Source organism: Crocodylus siamensis, chromosome 6 (genome assembly GCF_052110815.1).
Source record: "Crocodylus siamensis isolate JL-2025a chromosome 6, ASM5211081v1, whole genome shotgun sequence".
Classification (NCBI taxonomy): Eukaryota; Metazoa; Chordata; order Crocodylia; family Crocodylidae; genus Crocodylus; species Crocodylus siamensis.
Genome location: NC_143400.1, coordinates 5258551 through 5282405, shown reverse-complemented (window position 1 = coordinate 5282405; position 23855 = coordinate 5258551). Strand labels below are relative to the sequence as shown.

The following is a 23855-nucleotide window of genomic DNA, read 5'->3' as shown; positions in this document are numbered from 1 at the left end:
TTCATACAATGAGTGCTGCTGATTTTAAAACATTTACACACAGAAAACACTGGGGAAGCTGGAATCTCAACAAGAGGATGACTGCTGCAGAAAAACTGAACCCACCGATTAGAACAGGTTGTTGGCAACGGCTTTAAAGCAGCACATGGACTTGTGCTTTCCCAGGCTCCCACATAAAACCCATTACATCTTCTAGTGCCCACTATGGAGCAGACATTTAAAACAGCGTAAAGTCCCACTAGGACTCTGCAGCGGCATACAGATCCATGTCACGTAACCAGCTGCAGAATCAAGACCTTAAATTGCATGTTCATCAAGCAGGAGCTGTCTTTATACTTTGTGCGGTGCCAACCACACCATCTGGCTTAAATAAATTTAGCATGCGATTCAAACACCAATGACAGTCCAATGCATCTTCCTGCGGCACCCATCTGAACCAGTTACTCTCGTCTTGGATACAAATTATATTAAATGACAGGATGAAGAACTACACTTTGCTTCAGACTCAGCCACGTCTGTCTTCATCATGAACAAAGAAGTGCTATTCAGATGCAACGAAAAGACAACTTCACAGGCTACCAGAGCAGCTTAGGGCTTCCTGTTCATTTAACAATTTATTTAGAATTAAGTACCCACTAGATGTCAGCAGCACATTTAAAAAGCATTTTTTTAAGTGAATTACTGAATACACATTAATGCCTTGCTTGCAATATGCAAACGCTGCTCCTTTTTTTTCCACAGGACATCACAAGACAAACATGACAGTTCATTTACATAGGGACCAAAACGTATTCATAAATAATGTGACACACCAAGAACAAGCTCTTTTGTTTCGCTGTCGTTCGCATGTAAGAACATATGAGTACAATCTAACAAAGCATGTGACCAGGATTCACAGAGTGGGGAAGAAGCATAAACTTCCAGTAAATCATATACTGTTATACAGCTTCTCTGACAAAGCAGCAGGAGTGAGCTAAGCCTGGCAGATGTTAGGTGACTTTATTTAGCATTCCCTTCAGAATAATCATGCTAGAGCTGCAATTTCTGCTGGCAGCGTCTGGTCACACAGGCAGCACCACAGTAGTATTTTAAATGGGTTTTACTGGGTGCTTTAATTGCCATTAGGTTTTAACAAAGTGTGCTGCCCCCTCACTCCTCAGCCAGGGGAAGGGAACCTGTAGATACAATTATTTATATAAAAAGAATCAGTAAAAGATGCCCTTCATGATCAATGACAGTGTCTAGCTGCATGTTAACACTAACAGCAAAGTGAAGAGGGCCAGATTTATTTGACTCTTCTGCTTAGAAGGAGAAAAAAAAACAGGTTAACTTTCGAGGCAGGGGGTAGTATTGAACAATGCATTATGCTCATCTGGCTGCTCCCTAAATGGCTGCAGCTTCTCAAATTGTAACCTACAAAGACAGCACAAAAACAGGCTCCTACATCTGGGACTCGCAGGTCACCATTTCCCGAACGCAGAAGTAGCCACTTTTAGGAGCAGACAAGCTGCGTCACGCTCTGGCCGATTGCCGCTTCCACCCCTCTACAGTAGGGAAACCAGAAACTCGCTAGATTTTGGCCTGTTCGGCAGAAACCAGTTCCTCTCAATTTTACCCCCGTACATAACATTTTTTCAAGCAAAGGGGAATGCCAGGTCCCTCAGCTGATCTATATCTGGAGAAGACCTGGATGACCTGGAGGCACAGAAATCGCACCCCCAAATTGGAATCCTTGCTCTACTTGTAACTGTGACGCCCGCTCAGACGTAGCAAGGCAGGAGATAATTCCCAAATTATGGTAGCGGCAAGTCTGATCTTGTCAATGGGTGAAACACACTCCCTAAGCCACACTGTACTGGAACACGTGTCCGATTTACAGGGTTAGGGAAAGCTGTGCTTTAATCCCTGGCTACTGGTCTGTACTAGCTCCCACCAGGAATAGCACAATGTTGAGAGACTGAAAGGAAAAAGCCAGCAAAATCAATAGTGTAGACCTGCGGACTAGTCGGTAGCATGTGACAGAGAGCCGAGGGGAGCTCTGTGGACTCTCGCTTCAAGCTGGGCCAGGATCCCATTGTGCTGGATACTTTACCAACTGTGAGCCCTCAGCTCCCAGTCATCCCACTGAGCAGCAAGCCCAGAAACAGCCCCTGCAATTGCTTGTTTGCCTAGAGGAAAAGTCCATTAGCACCAGTAATTTGACTATGTCCTTGTACACCAGGAGTGAGGAAGGAATTCTTTTGTCCAGAACAGTTGACTACCACCTTGTGCTTTCCTTTGGGGCAAAGTAGTTTGCATTTTTAAATATTTCCCAAATAGTAGAATAATTCTGTTTTGCTTTTTAAATCTTTGATAAACTCTGCCTTGTTCCTAGCAGGGCAAGTATGCAAACCAAAAATACAAATATTAGTTAGCAAACAAAAAGCCCTAAGCACTACCTGTAACAGAACGCAAGTTCAGTACACATAAACCAGTTTCAAAATGGCTGAAACTGGTTTGAGATATACTGGTTGAATGTACTAGCAGACTTAACTGATTTGGGTCAAACCGGTTTATGCAATGTCTGCCCCAGACCCCTCCCTGGTTTAATTTAAACCAGAGTCCCCCAGCACCCCTGAGTGCCCTGCCCCTCTGCTCCCTAACCAGAGCAGAGATGGGGGCATGGCCAGACATCTGCTCCTCTAAGGCGAAGGGGATAGGGAAGAGGTTTATTTCCTCCCTGCGAGGCAATTCTCTGCTTGCTGCTTCAGCGGTGGGGGTATGGCCAGCCCCCACAACAGCATGAAGCAAACAGAGATGGGGGTTTAATTTCCCCTCTCTGTCCCCGGTCCCAGAGACACAGACGCCAGGCAGGTTCTGCCTGACTGGGGCACAGCAGCGTGTCAGGCAGGGTCCTTCCCCCTCGCTGCTGCAGGGGCGGGGGTGCGGCCAGGCACTGACTGGCATGGCCCCCTGAGATGAAGGGGGCAGGGAGGGGGTGAATTCCCACCTCTGCCCCTGGGGGACTGCAGCTGAGGTCTGCTAGCCCCAACTGCTGCCTCTGCTGATTGCTCCCTGTGCAGGGCAAGCAGTGGAATAGGCCCCTTCCCTGCTCCCTTCACCAGATGCTGGAGGAAGGGAGGAAATAAACTCCCTCCCTGCCCCCTTTGCCTAAGGGGGCCATGTTGGCCAGCCTCTGGCTGCACCCCCACCGCTGCCCCTGCAGCAGCGAGGGGGGAGCGCCAGGCAGACCAAAGTCCGGGTCCGTGCCGGTGAGTCAGGGAGGGGGGAATTAAACTGTCCAGTCTCCTCTTAAAGATTTCCAGGCATCACCACTGGAGGCAGTTTATCCACAGTCTGGACACCCTGATGATGAAGGAGTTTTTCTTGGAATTGAACCTGAAGCGTCTTCTAGGAGTTTGTATCCATTGCTCCTGGTCTTCCGGGGGGTGCCCTGGTGACCAGCTGCTCTCAGAGTTCATGATGTACTTCCCTGATGTAGCGGTAAGCCGCTACCAAGTATCCCCTCCACTTTCTCTTCTATAGGCTGAAGAGGCCCAAGCCCCTCAGCCTCTCCTTGTATGGCTTATCTGATCATATGGGCGGTTCTCCTCTGGACCCTCTCAAGTTTTTCCACATCCTTGTTGAAGTGCGGTGCAAGTTTTGGCAACAAGACCTTCCTGACCCTTTCCTCCAGGCCAGAGAGCTGGAGTAGCACTGCCAGGTCTGCAGCAATCAAAGGGCAGCAGCTCATCAGTCAAATACACCTGAGCCCAAGGTAAAAAATGAAGTCAAGTGAACGTGAAGTACTTCTTGTTCTACTAATTGCTAATTTTCTACTTACAAGTACTCTGCAATATTTTGCAACCAACAGGAAAAACTGAAGGAAAAATCTGCTATGCATTTTAAGGGGGGTGTCTCGCTTGTACTGTATACTGAGAAACCCATGTTGCCCACTAACAGAAATAAATCCAATAGGATCTGGAGGCTTCTAGCTGCCCTCCCAGCAGACACCCAGAACAGATTACCGTATCTCGCCAGCTTTCCTTGTGACCCCTGTATTTCTGACTTGCCTGCCACTATCCAAAACAACATGTGCCAGGATCCTCCCTGCTAGGACCCAATTTTTAGGCACCACGCTGAGCTAATGCACCTGCGTTCCCCCTCGACCCTTGTGCCTTCATGTGCTTCCTGGTGTCTAAGACTGGCCACGACCTGAACTGCGCCTCTTCCACACCCTTCGCTCAAGAGGGCACACTTGTAACTTATGCCCAATAAACTGCCCCTTTTCAGCCTCCACCTAGAGGAGAGGTGTATTGCTATGGATGCAGGGGATCCACGCAGAGAGCAAGTTCCTATACAAGGGAGGACAAAGCAAGCAATGAAAAGTCCATCCAGTGGCTCAGCACACTGCACAGGAGGTTTCCCTCTTGAGGTGGGAGAAATGTGGCTGCTCTCCCCAGATCTGGCCCATCTTTTGAAGCAGCCTGAAAAAAGCATTCTGTCCTTGCTGATGCATTTCAGCAAAACTGGCCCTACCCCAATAAAAGCAGCGCAGTTCAAAGTGGCGAGATCTCCCTTCATCCCACAGGACGGTGCACAGGTAACCACACACACAAGACCCTCAGGTGACACAGGCTATCTGTTGCTTTTGAAGCTATTAGTCCGAGGTGTAAATACATATGGAGGCTGTTCCATGCTATTTTGGTCCTTGCAGAATTCATGTCAATGTTCATGTCATATTTCTTATTATTTATGAATGGGGATGTCTCAAAATAAGGTTCTACAGAGATGTACTTTAATAGCAGCCAGCCACGGACAGAGCAGCAACTCCAGCAAATAGACCCATCTCTCCTGTGTGATCATTTAAAAAAATGGATGCTGCACTCATTAAATGTATTTGACTACATTGCCACCCAGCCTCTAAAACAATGTGGGAACTCCTGGAGGCAGCAGAGGATACCAAACTGGGCAGGGGCAGAATTTGGGAATTGCTTCCTAATTTTGCCTCTGCCTTTGGCATGCTTCAGTATCCCATCAGATTTCCCTGTGCCTCTTCTCACCCTCCACCCATGTCTGTAAAATGGGAATAGGTCAACACAGGGAGAGTCCTTTGAGAGTTCATTGGGTTGTTACAGTTTTCCTTTCAGCAGAAAAATCAATCTTTTCTTCATCGGAGCTGGAGGAGACCACTGCACCTGGCAACCAACGGCCTGCTCCCCCAGGCTACTGCAACCCTGATGAAGTCAGCAGGTTTTCCAGAGCAGCGACGGCTGGACCAGCTGCCTCGAAAGAGCCACCAGACTGCAGCACAATGCATCGAAGTCTACCAAAAGGAGTGACATGAATATTGACGTCTACCACGAGTGACACGGTACCTAGCTATTTCACTCGCACATACGCTGGCTCCCACCCCTGCCTTAAAAGACACGTCACTCAGAGCAGCAGGACTGTGAATGGTCCTTCCAGACTTTTTTTCTCACAGCCAAACAGTGTTTTTCAAACCAAACCAAACATGTGTAAAGTAACAGGCACAAGGGCAAAAGCCAGGCTGGTGCATGAGGAGCTGCTGCAGACCTGCAGCACCGTTTTGTTTCTGCATGGTCAGCGGTCAACCTGTCAGGAAAGGCGGTTTTACTTGAGGGCTTAATAGCACCCTGCTATTAATTGTCCAATGTTCTCAGCCCTTGCCTTTGAGAGCTACCTACAATTATCTACCTCAGGCTACACTCTGAGCCAGCCCTACTGCTGAAGATTTTTGAATTAAACCTAAACCAAATGACAAATGACTCCACCTGGTCCAGCATAATGAGCTGGTAGGAACAGTGATGGAGATCTAATGCGCCTTAGGCATGCAGAAGGAATAGCTGCAGAAGAGTTTTTAGGGTAGGACACACATATACTGGCAAGCTAACTTTGTGGTTAAACCATTTTAGGCAGTTCCCAGAAAAAGAACGAGAAGGGAGCATTAGCAGGCTTTCAGGCCCCTTTGAAATGCCTAATTCAAAGCCCTGCTTCCCAACCGACAAGGGCCCAAGGACTGCATGTGGGGGGTTTTCTTCACCTGAGGTCAGGTTGGGAAATGGGCTGTGAGCCACAGAACTTCCCATAAGCCATGCACTGGCTTGGTGGGAACGTCCAGGCTCTCCAGACCCAGATGCAAACCAGCAGCCAGAGGCAAAAGGCTCTAGTGCTCCAGGCACAGCTGCAACCATCCATTCCTCCACAGTGGAGCCGCTACACAGCTAGAAACCTGTGCTCAATCAAGGGCATCTGAGTTGACAGGTGGGGATAATACAACCCCCTCCTCCCCCCCGCCCCAATAAATCTCCTATAATGACAAGGCCAATACACAAAACCAAAGCCATAATCCTGAGCTGAGAAAGGGTACCTACCTTGGGCTTGTGGGATGTAAGGAGCCAGCAGCTTCGCTCTTTTCTTCTCATATCCCTTCTGCGTGATGTCCCCTAAAATCAAAACCAGGAAAGTCAAATGTTACTTTGTCCTTGAGTTTTCTGTTGCAAGATGTGAGCCGCGTGACCTTCTGACACAATCACGGGTTTGGGAGATGTCAGTATCTGTGCAGTCAGAACCATTCACAAGGGTCAAGTACTTGCCAGGACATTTTAGCCTTCTTGCTTCTTCATCAAAGCAAAAGATAGAACCAGACACCTCTGCCAGCCTGGGAACACCCCTTCTGTGTCGCTCCCACCACTTCCCTTGGGAGCAACGTGCCGCTTGAAGCAGAGCAGGTGTCTTAGCAGACTATCACCCCAGCACCAACTGTTTCAAAGGAGAAGCAGCTAGCCCCACCATCCCACTCAGACACACGGCCAACTCCACAGCCACCCCCCAGCCGGCCAGACACCAACACCATGGAACAACCCCCAGTACTACAGGGGCACGAGCAAGTAAGGAACTTGGGCCTAATAAAGGAAGCAAACCAAGACCAGACACAGACTCTAAAAAGCCAGCTTCTGATTTTCATGGGTCTGCTCCAGGAATAAATAATCCATCCTGATTCTGAGTAAACTTGGGCAGAGCCAGCAGAGGGGACCGAGCTGCCAGGAAGAGCGGACAGACCCATTCAGACGACTGCCCAGCAAGCACTCGGTGTGGACGGCAGCAGCTCAGTCCTTATAGCTCTGGGTGCAAACTCTTTAATTGCGTCTGCCTTCACATCTCCTGTGGTTCACATCAGGACGATGGACATCTGCCTCTTGGGGGTCCTGTGCAAAGCGCATGCTTGGAAGCCCACAGAAGGGAAACACCAGGGAGCACAAAGTATTAGTAAACTTTTTTTTTTTCCCCAAAGGCCCCACCAGAAGTCCCACCTATGCCACCGTTCGCTTTACTTTCTCGCATTTCATCTGAACTGCAGGAAAGGGACTAAAACCTTGAAGGGTTTAAGAAAGAAAGCCCTGAATTGTTTCAAGGCTTTGCAGCTCGGCATCCATTCAAAACCTCATCTCTCTGGGGATCAAAAGGTAGGAAGCGACCCACTACACAGCTGTGAGGAAGAGCAGAATTCATGTGCACTATGAAATCTGGCTACCACTATGGATGCACTGGTACCATGTGGAGAAGCCATCCATCTGGTTGGGCATTTTCTTTTTTACAGGGACATGATTCTGCAAAGTAACTGGTGGTCAGTCACTAGCAACAAGACTAAGATAGTACAGCTTGAGGCACTAAAAGCTCCCCCCTTCAACATCCCTCAGCCCTGATGTTGAGTGCCAGAGGTCCTTCTGCAAGGCTCGTTCTACCCCTGCCCTCTCTGTGGCAATTACTGCCAACCCATGCCACTTGGGAGAATGGTTTTGTAGCACAAGCACAAGGCCCTTGGGAAGTGAAATGTAATGCCTTCCTTAACACCAGATGCTCAAATCCCAACACCAGGTGACAAACACTAGACTAATATCCTCTAGTGGGGAGTGGTGCAAACACACGTAGGCAGAAAATTCACTCAACTCCTACCTTCCACAGGGTTTGAGCCAGACCCAAACAAGTCCAAACAAATCTAGCACCAGAAAAGTTAAACATCTGTGAAGCACCAAAATGCAACCCATGGGACAAGTGTACGAGAAAGATTGCAATTTGCAGCTGGTTAAATTAACCCAGCTCATGGGAAAGGTATGTTGTTAATGCAACAGAAGTGCACCTTCAAAACCAGCAGCAGAGACCATTATGAGTTGCCTTGCATCCACTTACAAGATGCCACTCTGCTGGAAGCAGTGGAATAGTAACAACCACACTAACTAGGAAAACCCATAGTGCAGTCCTTTCACAACTTCATTTTCAGAGGCAGCTTCTGCCTGATTATCAAAAATCCTGCCCGGGAACATCTGGGGAGCAGACAGAAGGAAGAGGCTGCTGTTCCTGTTCTGCCCAACCCTCCTTCACAAAGAGGAGCAGGAAGTTCTTCCCTACAAGCCACCCCCCTTTGCCTTTGTTTGCAATTCAGTCTTTGGCAACAAGGAGTTTCTCTGTGCCTAGGCACAGACATGCGGGGAGGTTAAATCGGGTTCAAAATGGCCACCCGATTTAAACGTAGCTCGTCCTGGTGCCAAGCTGGCACTTGCAGACCCGGTCTCAAGTGACCAGAAATTAATCTAAACCTGTACAGAAGTTCCATGCACACAAACCAGTCTAAAAATTGTGGAAACCAGTTTAGATAAACCTGGATAAAAGCAGTATAACACTTACTCCATTTAGGTCGAACTGGTGCATGGAATTTCTGTACACATTCCTTATGTGGCCCTGGGGCTGCCACCAGCCCCAGCCCCGGCTGCACTTTGCACCCTCCCACCACAATGCATCCAGCTATTTTTTGCCCTCCCACCCCCAGCCCACAAGCTATTTCAGGTGCAGCTGCTTTTGTCAATGTTTACCCCTGCCAGAGCCAAACAAATCTCAGTGGGTAGAGGCAGGAGGAATAAGGGTGTAGGTTCTCTAGGAGGGGCTGGGGGCGGTAAAAACTGCCCCTGGTACCCCCAGGATCTCCTACAAGCCCCCTCCTTAAAGGTTCCTATTTAACAAAATCCAAAACACTGAAATAGGAACAAGAGACTCCATTTATCCTGCAGTTTGGAAGTGCTATCGGTCTCCAAGCAAAGTAACACAAGATCAGTCAATGCTTCGGCAGATAAGGTGAAATGAAAGCTCAGTCTTTTTCTCTCCTCCCGTCTCCCTAGATCAAAGGCCACGGTGCTTACTCTAAATGAGGCGAGACCCCCCGGGGGGGGGGGGGACGACTTTCCAAGGAGGACTGCCCCAAGTAAAGCCTCACCCCTGTATCACCCGAATTTGACAGTTCTGCCCGAGACCCAGCTCTACTTGGCTCAGAGTTACAGGCACTTCTCCTTGTCCTTCCTGCATGTTGGGGTGTCCACACTTTGTCTGGCCACAGGCCATGTTGCCAACTTGCCAAGAGGGCAGAGGGTGACGCTTTAACTGTATGACAGGATGCAGAACGGAGACCACACCTGAGTACTAAAACCTGAAGACATTTCCCCCCCGGACTGCAGTGGAAGCACTGGGATGGAGCACAGCCGGCTGGAACCAGGAGCCTCCACAGAGTGGACTTCTGGATCAGAAATGGGCAGTAATAGCTGGGGGCTGCCATGCAGAATTGAGCGGTTTCACCTCGCTCTGCATTATAGCCCATCTCCAAGGAGCTGCAGGACATGCTTTTATTTTTGTTTTAAAACCAACCCGTATTCAGCATCAGTAAATGCATAAACATTACTGACACTTTCTGAACCGGACACTTCCTGGAGATGGGAGGGGAAAGCAGCAGAAAGGCACTCAAGTGATCTTGCGGTTTTCTGCAATACTACAGAAAGCTCTGAGTAGCACTGTGGCCTCCTTTCAGGAGTAACCCTACTAGATGGACATAGTGCAGTTCAGCGCCGTCAGGCAGAGGGGTCAGTAAACACGGGTGGAAGTTAAACATCTCAGGAGTGAATTAAATTGCTGCAGTCTTATAAGCTGGAATTGAATACATGTTAACACTAGGTCTCTTGTTTTTTATTTTTCTTTAAAACCCCCAACCCTTTTGTATGCTGAACTTGAGCGAACAGGAATTAATTCACTGCCTTAAAACAGCAAAGACAACAATGGGACTCTGGATATTTTACAAAACCAAAAATAGAAAACTCCTGCATTCCCATGTGCATGTCATCACAAGAGTGACACCAACAAATAAAAATCTCATTAAAATTTGCAGCTCTCAAACATGGAGAAAGTCTTTTAAAAACTCTAACAAATTTGTAAACAACTTAAAATTTCAAGTGAGAAATTAGAAGTAGTGGAGTGATACCGAGGTGCCATGCTGCTACGCATCCCGTCACGATCAAATGCGTTTGGTAGCGAACTCCTGGGGTGACCAGCACTACAGCCTAACAAAGTTCATTTAGAAATCAACCACACACACAAGGTAACCAGCGGCAGCTCTGGGGGCGTATAGCAGGGGTCAGCAACCACCGGCACGCGTGCTGAGCATGGCACGCAAGGCCATTTTGCTCAGTGCACCACCGCCAGCCCAGGCTTCAAGCAGGTGGGAGCCACAGAGCCCTGGCTGGGAGGCTGCAAGCCCTCCTGCAAGCAGACTGGGCCCCGTGGGCCCGGCTGCAGCCAGGAGGCTGCAAACAGCTGCTCCAGGCTCCAGCATGTCGGCACTCCGGCACCTTCCAAGGTAGACATTGTGGATGTTTTGGCACTCTGGCCAAAAAACGTTGCCTACCCCTGGCGTATAGCAACACCACGCAAGAATTTAGGACAGGTGGTGAAGAAGAAACATGTATCCAAATGTAGCCAAAAAGACCATTTAGGGAAGCAGAATGAATCAACTCAAACAGGACCGTGCAGGACACCTGGCAGAAAGCCCTTTAGAGAGAGATGGAGAGACGTGAGCAGGTGACAGATCCCACGGGGTCTGTAAAGCAGATGGTGACATAGGTGCCACTTTCAATAGGGAACCCCCGGAAGAACTGGGCCTCAACAGACATTACCAAGGGTTCAAGGGCCTCCGATATACAGCACAGTAAACACTAACTGACAGCGGTCTTAAATCTTTCCTCTCCTGTTCTGCAAAGTCTAAACGAGATCTGAATCTACTGAGATGAAACCAAAAATACATTCATACAATACAAAAAATGTGTTCTTTCCCTCTGGTCCCCATTCTGCCAATCCACAGGAAATGGAAACAGTTGGATCTGAACATAAATAAGGATTTCCTCACAAAATGTCATAAATGATGGCAACAGGAAGGGAACAAGACAATAAGACTGCAATCTCAAGAGCTGTCCGTTTCTATCATAGAGAGCCGGTAAGTTGTGAAAAGGGGGTTGAAAAGAACATTAGTTTTACAATGTTATGTCTTTCCAACAGATCTAAAGCAGAGTTTCTCAACCTGTGGGTCGCAAGAATATATGAAAGGGTCAGGAACAAACTTTAAAAATGGATTCTCCTTTAAAGGAGAAAAACATGGGAAACTGTGGCTTTTCCCTCGCAGACTGGCACAGCACCACTGGAAACAGGGGGGTGCGGATCAAGTGTGAGGGACACCAGGTCGGGACTGGCCATTGAGGTTTACAAATGGGTCCTGGTACAAAAAAGGTTGAGACCCACCCACCTAAAGAACAGGGATTTAGCGGTCCCATCCCGTCTCCTGCCTGCACAAAAGCAGGGGGGAGAGGTATAGAAGGAAGAACTGCAAAGAAAGTACCAATACTTGGCTTTAAAAACGATGCTGACATTTATTCATTCCTACAAAAGAAGTTACAAATGATCAGCCTTAGTGGTGAGGCATCTGTTTGGCCTTCCTCCCAGCACGACTTACTTAGCTGTGTTCTGTATTTGTATTGCATGCTAGCCACGGCCTTGCCTCCTCCGTGTGCTCTGAAACAGCATTCCCCTTATGAGAAAGTCCTTCCTTCTCAGGACAAAGAAAAACCAACGGTTACAAATCTGTTACCACACTGTCTGCCTCCAGTCAAGGCTCTTGCACGCAGCTACACGATCAGGATGCACAGTGGCTTTCCCAGTCCTTTCTGTGGTATCTCACCACTGGTTTGATCCAAAAGCCACCAAGGCCGATAGAAAGATACTGCTTGCATGCGGACATCCCTACCAAGACCTGTATCCTCTGCAGCTTCTTTCTGTATTTCTCCCTCTCATCCAATGCCCGCTCCTTCACACCTGTACTGACGGGCCCTTTCTTGCACACCCATTTGCTCCCCCAGCCTTTGCTGCAGTTTCTTACCAGGATAAAATCTCTACTTTCCAAGACAAAAGAAGTCCTGAAAAATATTAAGAGCTCCCATGGATCCCATGGGATGCAGATTGCTCACCTACTAAAATGCTCGATCTACTAAAATGCTTATCCCCCTAATTTAAAACATGACATTTGACTTCAGTGCTCAAACGAGTTGACCACTGAAGTTCTTCGTTTTGGTTTGGTTTAAGTCCGTCACTTCATATCCAATGGTGGAACCCACAAAAATAAATGCTGTGCTACCTCTGAAGCAAGAGGTAACACTATTATCAGCGCAGTGCCAACATCGCGGAAGCTGATAGTGCAATTATTGCTTTTGGCACAACAAGAGGCTATATCAATTTGAAAGACAGTGGAAATAAAACCAGCAGCAGCATAGCTTCAGAATGGTTTGGCATTTGGGAAAGGTTTAAGGGGAGTTTACTTCTCAAGTGGCAGAAAACAAAAAAGCGTGAAAAAATATTTGCAAGGTTAAATGGGTATCAACACCCACCCTTTGACGGACACCCAAGGGACAACACTCCTAGCATGCCATGCCAACAGTCCCTTTCTGAACTGAACGGAAAATAGCTATGAAACACCCAGCATAATTGTAAGTGTTATTTCTTAGCTGTCAGAGGACGTTTAGCTAGAACAGCGTAATAGCTGAAACACATTTTCTTTCATTTATAAATAGATTCTTAAGGACTTTTTGGAAAAGTAACAACTTTGGAAATTCCCTTTTTATGTGATTCTTTCCAATTGAGAGAAAAATATTATTGACCTTCATTATACAAATCCAATCTTCATTATCTGACTCAATTTAGGGCACAGTAGGGAAGGGCTGTGATAAATATAGGCCAAATTCCACCATGGAGTAAAGATGTAGTTGCATGAACTGACCCCTGGGTGGGAGCTGGTCCAACGAGTCGCAAGCGATTAGCCTAAATGTTACAGCGGCGCCAACATCCCAAGAACACGGGAGCCTGCAACTTCAGGGCTCCCACCAGCCTGCAACCCAAAGGCTGCTCTCTTTAGTGATTACGGGCAAACGGTCTAGTCTCAGCCACGGGGCTCAAACAGTGCAAGGTGGTAACACCAGCTAATACTCCCATGCTCGGACAATGCTTCCCTTTCACCGGCCTTGCTCCCTTCCCCCCATGGAATCAGAGCACTGAATCATTTACTGTCTAACAAGACCATAATTACTACAATGGAGAAATTAAGGAAAATGATCACGTAGGATGCAGCATCTCCCTGACAAAGACTCCAAACACTTCAATGCATCAAGCAAAATATTCATACTTCCAGTGGGCTTGCCCGTGTTTCAGAAACATAAAATTGAAGTGATTATTGTTGGAATTGACATGAGAGTATATTCCCATCAATGCTTCTGTCTGAGGTGCCCATCATTCCAAGACAATGGATTAACTGCCATCATCTAACAGTAAAAACTGTAATGGGTTTGCCCCAGAAACAAGGACATCATTCATGCTTCAGTAATTGGTGTTAATACACCACTTCGACACCATCTCAGGGCCCTCCCTTGTTCACAGTTACTTCAAGATGCTGCAGCTCCCAGCCTCCCCTACCGAGAACATTAGCCAGCTCTCGCAGAACAAGGTATCGGTGAGGCTCTACCACCTCTCCTGCAACCTTGTTCTACAAGTTCTGGTAACAACCCTTTGTTTTTCACAGGTGATATATAGAATAAAGTCTAGCTTTGTTGCACTTGGAGCATGGGTTTTCTGCCCCTTGCTAGGAAAAAGATAACACGCAGGTTGGGGAACTCTCCTCTTGCCAGCACGGAGGCGGAAAAGGATCTTGGAGTCGTCATTGACTCCACGATGAACATGGGCCGGCAGTGTGGGGAGGCAGTCAAGAAGGCCAATCGTACCCTATCATGCATCCACAGATGCATCTCGAGCAGGTCCAGGGAGGTGATCCTCCCCCTCTATGCGGCACTGGTCAGGCCGCAGCTGGAGTACTGCGTCCAGTTCTGGGCGCCACACTTCAAGAGGGACGTGGACAATATGGAAAGAGTTCAGAGGAGGGCCACTCGTATGATCAGGGGTCAGCAGGGCAGGCCTTATGAGGATAGGCTACGGGACCTGAACCTGTTTAGCCTCCACAAGAGAAGGCTAAGGGGGGACCTTGTGGCCTGCTACAAACTGGTCAGGGGGGATCAGCAGGTATTGGGGGAGTCCCTGTTCCCCCGTGCACTGCCAGGAGTGACCAGGAATAACGGTCACAAACTGGCGGAGGGTAAGTTTAGATTAGATATTAGGAGGCGCTACTTCACAGTCAGGGTGGCTAGGGCCTGGAACCAGCTTCCAGGGGAAGTGGTGCAGGCTCCTAGCCTGGGGATTTTTAAAAAGAAGTTAGATGAGCACCTTGCCGGGGTCATCTGACCCCGGTGCTCTTTCCTGCTAAGGCAGGGGGTCGGACTGGATGATCTACCTAGGTCCCTTCCGACTCTAGCTACTATGAAACTATGAAACTATGAAACACGCCAGAGGAAGCGCTGCCCAGGCATTCCCAGCCACGTCTGAACTAGGATTGCTCGGGTGCAGCAGAACGTGTTAGCTAACGCACGTGAGCAAGCAGTCTAGTACGGAGCAGGCACGATCCCCTGCACACAAACTAGGCTGGGTGAATTCAGGCCTGAGGGGGAGTTGAGGTTTCAATTCAACCAGTTCAGCACAAACTCAAGGCAGTGTGCATTGTCTGCACTTGATTTTCAGGCATATTAACACATTAGAGCACCAATCTTTCATCCTAGAAAAGGCCCTTGGGACCACACATGATCCCTGGAGGTAAAGCAAAGGCTAAAAACCCCACACTCGGGACTCTTCATCGTTTTCTGCAATTAAAACAGCAGCCTTGTCCTTCTGCGTGTTAGAAATTCTTATCTTTCAGATTAAAAAACAGTCCTGACTTGCCTCTATTACCTGCATGACTTTGGCTATGATGGCTCAAAACTGAAACCTGCGCTGCACTTCCCAGAGCCCCCAGCCGAGGGCAGAGGGCACCAGCTTCAGGCTACATCAGCAGTGAGAGTGTAACCGAGCAGAGGGTCTGCGCTGGCGCTTTGGGGGTGCGTGCACAGCAAACTTCCTCGGCTGGGCAGGAGAGCCCCCAGCCTGCTCCGCAGGGGCTGCCTCGTGGGCTGGAAGCAGCATGGCCACATCTGTGCAGCACTCCCACCAGCTACCTGCGCTGCTGGGCAGCGCTTTCTAACACCATGTGCTCCGGCTAACCCAATCTGCCAACACCGGGTGGAGGTTGTTCAATGAACCTGTAACTCCAGTACAGGTTGGCTGTGTCTACGACAGCAAATCTATGTTTCAAACAAGTCCAGACAGTTCTCAAACTGTTAAAGGCCCAGTGTTCATGCAGCTTCCCTCCCCTTTTTACCAGCAGAACTGCATATCAGATTTCAGCTCTGGTATTGCCACAAAGATCCTCAGCCCTTTTGCTGGAGGACTCTCTCCAGAGAAAAGTCTCTAAACACTGTTGAAAAAGTCTGGTTCTGCATGTATGCAACCTGAAAACAAAGGGAAGCTTTGCAGCTTCCTTTTAAAGGAATCAACTGTTCACGCTGGCAAAAACCCTGCAGGAACTGAACTGACAGCTCCAGAGAGTACCTAAATGAGCAGGCCGTTTGTTCTACATACATACTGAGTATGTAGTTGCTTTTACTTTTTAGTTAAAACACAATCCATGACTGTAGAGAAGCAACTAACACTGGACAACAAGCATGAGGGCTTTAAAGTCAGAAAAGAAAGACACGTTCAAATGAAGCATTTCCTAGCAACTCTGGAAAAGGCATGCTAAGAGCATTCAGGCAGCTTAAGCTTTAATCTTTAATTTATCCAAAATAATCATGAAAAGATTAAAATAATTCCTGAATCCATACTTTGAACGTGTACAAAAGAGTGTGTAGGGCAGGCGGCGTGCAAGGAAATTGAAGCCAACTGTACAAGTTCCTCCCCGCAAAAAATGTTGAAGTATCATTGCAAAAACGCTTCCTTACAAATCCTGCAGCTTGGATGATGCTGAGAACTCCTGTGCCCAATGGTTAGAGAAACACAGATATCAGTCTCTTGTGGCAGGAAAACCTGATTCCATGACTCATGGAAAGGAGGAATTTACAGCACATGGGAAGTGAGCAAGGATTTCAGCTCAAAATGTTTCCAAGGAAACTCTCAGTGAGTAAGACTCCCGTCACCTAGCTAACACAAATGCCAAAAGAAAAGAGACAGGTTCCAAGTGTCTCAGCCACCTGACTAACACTGTAGACTGAAGGCTTGCTGAGAAGCCAGCACAAACTTGCGCCCCAATACCATTCGTGGCTTCAGCTCCAGTATTTTTTGTTGTGAAAGTCACAGGACAGACATGACACCACTCCAGATTAAGGGGCACGGACACACATTCAAATTAAAAGTGTGCTGGAGGCAGCAGTCTCTCAGTATAAGAGACAGGGAAGCCATCGGTGAGTCTGGAGAGGACTGAAAAGGCCAATCCAAAATCTGCATGTTCAACCACATACATGGCGCACAGTTCCAGGAGGAAGGAGTGGATCCTGGTGACGTCAGGTCCCAGCTCTTCCCTTTCATCTCTTGCACCCATTCACCTCCATAGTGAGGGAGTAGGACAGATGTTTCAGGAGCTGGATGTTGAGTGTCCTGTCCTGTCCAACACAGATGGTGCCATATAACTTGCTGGTGGTGCCTGTGTACACCAGAACGCTGGCATTAGTTCTGTCCATCCGAGTGACGTGGAGGGTTTTCAGCATGCGCACTGAAAAGGCATTGTCTACCTTTACATCTATTTTACAACACTGTTCCAAAACCTCGAAAGAAGAACATTTGCAGCCTTGAGAAGACAAGAACTTCCCAAGTTAAGTGAGGATGCAGTCATGGAAGATGCTGACATACCAGCATGGCTCTTAGCTGCGGTGGGCAAGTCAAGTTGAGAGCTTAACAGAGAGGTATCACTACGGATTTAGAAAGCTAAGAAACGTTACATAGCTTTGTGTTTGGGAAAACCCAGCTGCCGTTTCTGGGAGGCAAGAGGAACCACAGCTTGTAGTACTACCCAGCTACACACCCACTGTATGAAGCACTGCTCAAGCTAGGGGAAAGGATTTGCTTTTCCAAGAGAGGGAAGTAAAAAAGCAAAGTAGTCACACAAAGCTTCTGGCTCAGTGGCATCCTGACTGCACAGGAGATCTGGACTATTACTGGCTGTAGGACCCTCCTTCCCTCAAACCACACTGAAGCATGTCACCCCATGCTAGCTACTTAACGCAGTAGGGCAGAGGTAGTAGCTTTGGAAATCCAAGGGTCTACCACTCACATGGCTGGGTCACCATTCCTGCAAGGGTGGAAGAAGAGGTCTGGAAAACTATAGCAGAAAAAGGGGAAAGAAAGCCCCAAAACAATAGAGCTTGACACGCTAGGACGGAAATGGGCGTTCCCCTTATCAATAGCAATAAGGCTTCCTCCCGTCCTATCAGCACTCAGAAAGGCTACTATGATTGGAGTGGCTCCTTTCTCCAGTTTCCTTCTGTAAAGGAAACAGAAGTAAGACCCAGCACTAGTCAACACCCTGCTCAACACCCAGCTGAACATTTAACCCCTTGCAGCAAGATGCACACAAGCAGCGAATCTCCCACCAGTATTTGGAGTTAAGCTCCATGCCCGCCTGCAAACGCTGCCAGTATGAGAAGGCAGACACAAAACAGCCCGTGCTCCCCAAGCTAGCACAGGGAAGCTGATCTAAAACACCATGCAACAGATTTCTCTCTCCACAAAGTACTCAAGTATGGAAGAGCAGCGCAGTCGAACACCGTGCAACAGGTGACAGTGCTCCAGCAGGGTTGCTTTACAGATCTTGAAACGACTGCAGTATTTATAAAGGGGAAAAAGCTATTCTAACCCACAGCAGGCTCTGCCCAGTATGATCCACTGGAGCCAACAGGTAAGTTGCTAAATGAAAGCAGTGGCACCAAAAAGGCAACAGCTTCAATCAAGGCAAACCTTAAGGGAAAAAAAAATACCCAAAAACAGGAGGAAGAGGATTTTCCTTTGCCTTCAAATAACTCAAGGGATGAAGTGGCAGACAAATTTCTTCCCAAACTGTACAGTCAAAGTCATCACCCTACAGTCACGCACAAGTGCACAAGAAAAGAAGCTGGCTACTTGAAAGCAGAAACAACATTTTTAAACCCCCAGTATTCAGAGAGCTGGAAAACAAGGGATAAGACCAAGCACAAGAGCACTTGAACATTAAACAGTATAATTATCTTAGCATAACTATAGCATTTTGAAGTATAGTAACCAGATTAGGGGCTGGTCACATCTGCCCTAAATTACTCAGCAGCACTGGCAAATCAGCTCAGGAATTCCTACCAAATCCCACCATTAATCTGGCGGAAAGGGAGAGAGCAGGATCAGTGACCAACTCCTGGAAAGCCCTCTTAAGTTTTTCTGTACTTCTAATTTCTTTTAAGGAGTGCCAGTTGGCAGTGCGAACAAATGTCTGCGCTCCCTACTCGTCCATCTTTTGCGGAGCCCAGTACCCAGCGGACACTATTCACAAGTGCTCTTCCCCGGGGGGCAGGCGGAGATTTTTAAAGAACAGTCCCCTGGCAGCTAAACACAGACCAGGACAACACGGGGACAGTCACTCTCCAAGTAGCAGAGGCACAATCTTCCAGATGTCCCTTTATTTCCCTCTCGCTCCAGTTTCTACTGAACAAACAGATGGAGTTGACTAAAGAAAACAAATCTCCGGGTAAGCACATAAAAGGCAAAGCCCTGGTCTAACCCACTCACTAAGTTCAGCTCCCAGCAACATTTGCACAGACAATTTTGACTGTTCCTTTTTGAGGTTTCGCACACGTATCGATCTGCTCACTCCAGCCAAAGAAGGAATAGCTTAATAGCGACTTGGGCTTCTTTAGGCTCCTTTGAAAACCACTTACCTACAGTTTGTATCCAAATGAAACCACTCTTAAAATACCAGTATTTCTCCTCCCTTTTTAACACCCCCCCACTACTCCCTGGGTCTCTGTGCCTTTGAGACAAAAATGCACATTCCTAGCTCATTTCACATACCTACAAGACCAGGGATAATGCTGCGGACAGAGAGCAAGTCCCAGCACCAGGAACGCTACAACACTTTGCAAGCAATGAGTCCCTGCAGGATGTGAAGAAGGCAACACAGCACATAACTGCCCTTAGCCAAGATTCCTGCAATAATCTCCACCTCTGCCAGTGACACCAGTTTTGCTGCTCCCAGAAAACAGCTCCACACTTTCTGTCCACTACTGGTTATGCCCAGAATATCTTCCTAATTCTGTTCCTACACGTCCCTGCTCTTTTTATTGACAACACCCCTTAATCTTGCTCTGATCATGGGATTTCATTCATCTGACCTGCAGGGCCCAAAGTGTGAGCAATGCTGCCCTTGACCCCGTCAAGTCAGAACGCAGCTTGGCTCCAGTCCAGCAAAGAGATCTGCCAGGTTCCTCCTTGTACATCAGGATTCAAAAGTGGTGCTACAAGCTCTTCATAGCAAGAATCACAGTTACAACTCTGACCTGAAAATACCCCTCCTATTTTCAGCTACTAAAAGTGCAAAGCTGGATTTAACCAGAAAAGAAGCCCAAGTGCTCCAGACGCTCCATAATGTGGCACAAGCATGAGAAGTGGATTTCAGGCCCCAGGGCTGAGAGCAGGCTCCACTTTCAGCTGTTTACATCAGCAACCGCTGCTCCTTGAGGAATTTCACTGCTAAGGAAACCAAGCTGGCATGCAACCAACCGGGCTAAAATAACCCATTATTCTGTCAGCAGCAATGTTCTTTACAAGAAAGATCATGAAAGGAAGGACTTCTGCTTGGGGTCTTTTCTGGCACACTGGAGAGGAGTCAATGTCTCCATGTTTCAGAGACACTTTGTTCAAATGCGGGTTGTCCAAATGTGGCAGGAGCCTTGTTTTGTGAAGGCCTTCAAGCTGCAAACTAAGATGAAGAAAATGGGCCAGGGACATTAGGAGTAAACATTAAAAGAATCATGCACAGATTAGTAATGTAGCTGCATGCTGTGGACCTAGCACAGCTACCGAACAGCACTGCAGATTTTTCTAAGAAACCAGCTGCCTGAGCCTGGAATCCCATCTTCTGAGGGCATTCATTACTCTTATTACCAATGTCTTAACATGGGCACAAATCTGTCCTTTGTCCCCTTCAGCAAGTTACAGGAAAGTGGACAAATTATTTTGAAAGTTCTTCCAGGCTGCCTGCTGCCTCCTGCCCTAAGCTTTGTCTTCACTGTTTCTCTAATCAGCAGGGATCCTGGTTTTCCGTTTCCCATGGAAAAACAGAGAAAACACGGATTTCTCCTTTTAGCAGAGAATCCCACAGGATTCCTTGCTTTGGCAAAGAGCTCTGCAAGCTGTTTGAGCTCCAGCCTGCAAAAGCTGTTTGCAAACAGGGTGGGAAACCTCCAGCCCAGCCGGGGGGGGAGGAGAGGGGGGGGTTGAGACTGTCAGCCACAGCTCCGCTCAGTTCAGCTTCACTCTGCACTCCTGGAGCCTGAGGTACGTGGGGCTTGCAGGGGGCTGAGGGCCCCTCTAGCAGGGCTGTGGGGGGAGCCAGCTTCAGGCTGCTTCTGTTGCAGCTGCCTGCTGTTGGGAACAGGGAGCTCCAATCTTGAGTCCCTGGCCCCATAGACCTGGCAGCTGGGGGCCCCTCTGGCAGGGCTTGGGGCAGGGGCAAGAGGCACGAGTAGGGCGGGGGGGCTGTTGTGGGGGCAGTGAGGGGCACCAAGAGGGCTAGGGGTGGCTACAGGGGGCTTTTAATTTTAATAATGGATTTTAGAGGTTTTATCAGAGAATCTGCAATTTTTTTTATCCAAGAAAACCAAGATCCTTGCTAATCAGATCCACTGTTTCCCTCTCTGCTGAAAGGACAGGTAACAAGGACTATGATACAGAAACTTCAGCTCCTGTTCAGTGTACTCAGTCTCGTGCAGATAGCCAGCAGTACACAACCAGCCTCTGTTACTACTCATGACACTGACCCCTTGAAGGGTCCCAGTTGATGGGGTACTTCATCTCTTGACTCCAAACATCAGTTCCTCCTAAGGAGGTTGACTTATCCCTGCTGGCTTCCCCAACACAGCTTTATGGAATCACATGGTTGCTGGAACAGGTCTTTTTGCTAAAAAAAAATAGGCCATAAAAAAAAAGAAAAGCGTTTGCAGCAGAATTAAAGCACAGAAACAAAGCAAAAAGACCTGACCAGGCTCAGGAGATGGGTGGATGAGAACCTGATGGTATTAACACTGAAAAATGCAAGGGTCTCCACTTTGGGAAGAAAAACCTGCAGCACGCTTATAGGCTCAGCAGTACTACGCTAGCTAGCACTACAGAAGAAAGAGACTTGGGGGTCATGATTGACCACAAGATAAACATGAGCCTGCAATGTGATGCTGCAGCTAGTAAAGTGACCAAATGCTGGCTTGCATCCATAAATACTCCTCAAGCAAATCCCAGGACGACATTTTCCCCTTGTACTCGGCCTTGGTGAGGCCGCAGCTGGAGTACTGCATCCAGTTTTGGGCTCTGCAATTCAAAAACTATGTGGAGAAGCTTGAGAGAGTGCAGAGGAGAGCCACGCACATGATCAGAGGTCAGGAAAACAGACCTTATGATGACAGGCTGAGAGCCATGGGACTCTTCAGCCTGGAAAAGTGCAGGCTCAGAGGTGATCTGATGGCCACCCATAAGTTTATCGGGGTGCTCACCAGGATCTGGGGGAACGTCTGTTCACCAGAGCGCCCCAAGGGATGACAAGGTCGAATGGTCACAAACTCCTCCATGACCTTTTCAGGCTGGACATAAGGAAGAACTTCTTTACTGATCGACCCCCCAAGGACCGGAATAGACTGCTGCCGGAGGTGGTTCAAGCACCTACTTTGAATGCCTTCAAGAGACATTTGGATGTTTGTCTGGCTGGGATCCTAAGACCCATGGCTGACTTCCTGCCTCTGGGGCAAAGGGCTGGACTCGATGATCTTCCAAGGTCCCTTCCAGCCCTAATGTCTATGAATCTATGACCGCATCTTCTAACCTAATTAGACAAACCAATACCTTTTTCTAATAAACAGAGTTTACAGAACTGGGCAATACTATCTGGTCCATGCCTACACTAGTGTTCTCTGCTAGCAAGTATCGGATCAGATTTAAAAAAAAAAATTCCCAAACTCAATCCTGACATAGATAATGCAGAGCCATTAAAACCCACCTGGCTTATGATCACCACAAGTCACAGCACTGCAAACTGACACAAATCTTGGGTGCAAAAGTGAAATCACGCCAGTCGAGAAAACACATTCCCTGCATGACGCATCAACCTACTGAGACCTAATCTGAAATATTCCTTACTGACCCTGATAACGGCAACACCCACAGGAAGAAATGCAGGTACAACATCCACTGTCTTGTCACGAGGTGGGGAGCATTATTAGAAGCAGGTGATTAGCCATGCAGCTACAGAAGTGCAAGGGAACAAGGCCTTTGTGTGCGCCTGGCCCGGCGCCAGGGTCTGCTGGGCAGGTACCAATGCACATTCCACAACCACACAGTAACACTAACAATCGCAGCAGAGGAAATGGTCTTGCAGTTACTCTGCATCTGCTCCAGAGGCAACAAGTTTTGCGCTCCCAGGGTATTTTTAGACAAAATGCTCTAAAGACTTGCTTCATTCAATCAGCTCCAACTGCACCTACTTTAAGATATAAGCTGCACACCATTTTAATAAGAAAAATGAATGCTTCTCTGGTTTCATGGCAGGACCTATGCTGAATGCTTTACTCTAGCACAATCACAACAGCTATTTCTGTGCCTCCCACAGTAATGAGACCCTGGAAGATTAATTTTTTCCCCCCTCTTGACATGAGTAGGTCCCCACTGTCATAAAGCCAGGACAAATGAGAGCAGTTATCCTTTCTTATATTGACACCAAAGGCCCCTGAACCTGGACATACCCTTCTTCGCCAATCCCTTACAGTAGAGGATGACCGTCGTCCATGAAAACCATTTTCATGGAAGACGCCTGTGCACTACTTCTTTTATCATGGAGAAGTTGCTGCACATCAGCTTCCACATGGCTCTCGACAGAACAAGGCCTTGATCCAGAGGCAAGGAGACCAAGACACTGGGGATCTCATTCCACTGCAGCCTTCATATGCTCCACAGCCATTGAGATGCCAACACCTTCTTCCATCTGCTCTGCCATTGAGGACTTGGAGACTCGGGCACAGGCAGGCTTATTACAGTGGTAACCTATATTCACCATGTCACGTCACCAAAGGATGTATGTGGCTTTTCAGGAGGGAAACCACTGCCTCTTGCAGTCCTCCCCACATCCTGGTGGTGTAGACCAAGCAGAGGCAGCAAACCTCCCTTGAACATCATTCCATTCACCACCTGTGGACACGCTGGACAGCAGCACAGCTCTGCCCCACAGCCTCCTAAGATGCATGCCCCACCTGGACACAAATGACTTTGATTAAAGTGCTCTATTTAACGAATTCCTCCAAGAAACA

The 23855-nt window shown here is 48.0% G+C and overlaps 1 protein-coding gene across 3 annotated transcripts in view; it reads right to left on the bottom strand.

Moving 5' to 3' along the window:
- DIP2B (DIP2 acetate--CoA ligase B (putative)) overlaps positions 1-23855 on the bottom strand; it is a 98043-nt gene that overhangs the window by 51739 nt on the left and 22449 nt on the right. For all 3 annotated transcript variants that reach the window (XM_090051874.1, XM_090051875.1, XM_090051876.1), the window contains exon 2: positions 6375-6446. In XM_090051874.1, the coding sequence (XP_089908000.1) occupies positions 6375-6446 (72 nt within the window). The remainder of the gene's footprint in view (positions 1-6374; positions 6447-23855) is intronic.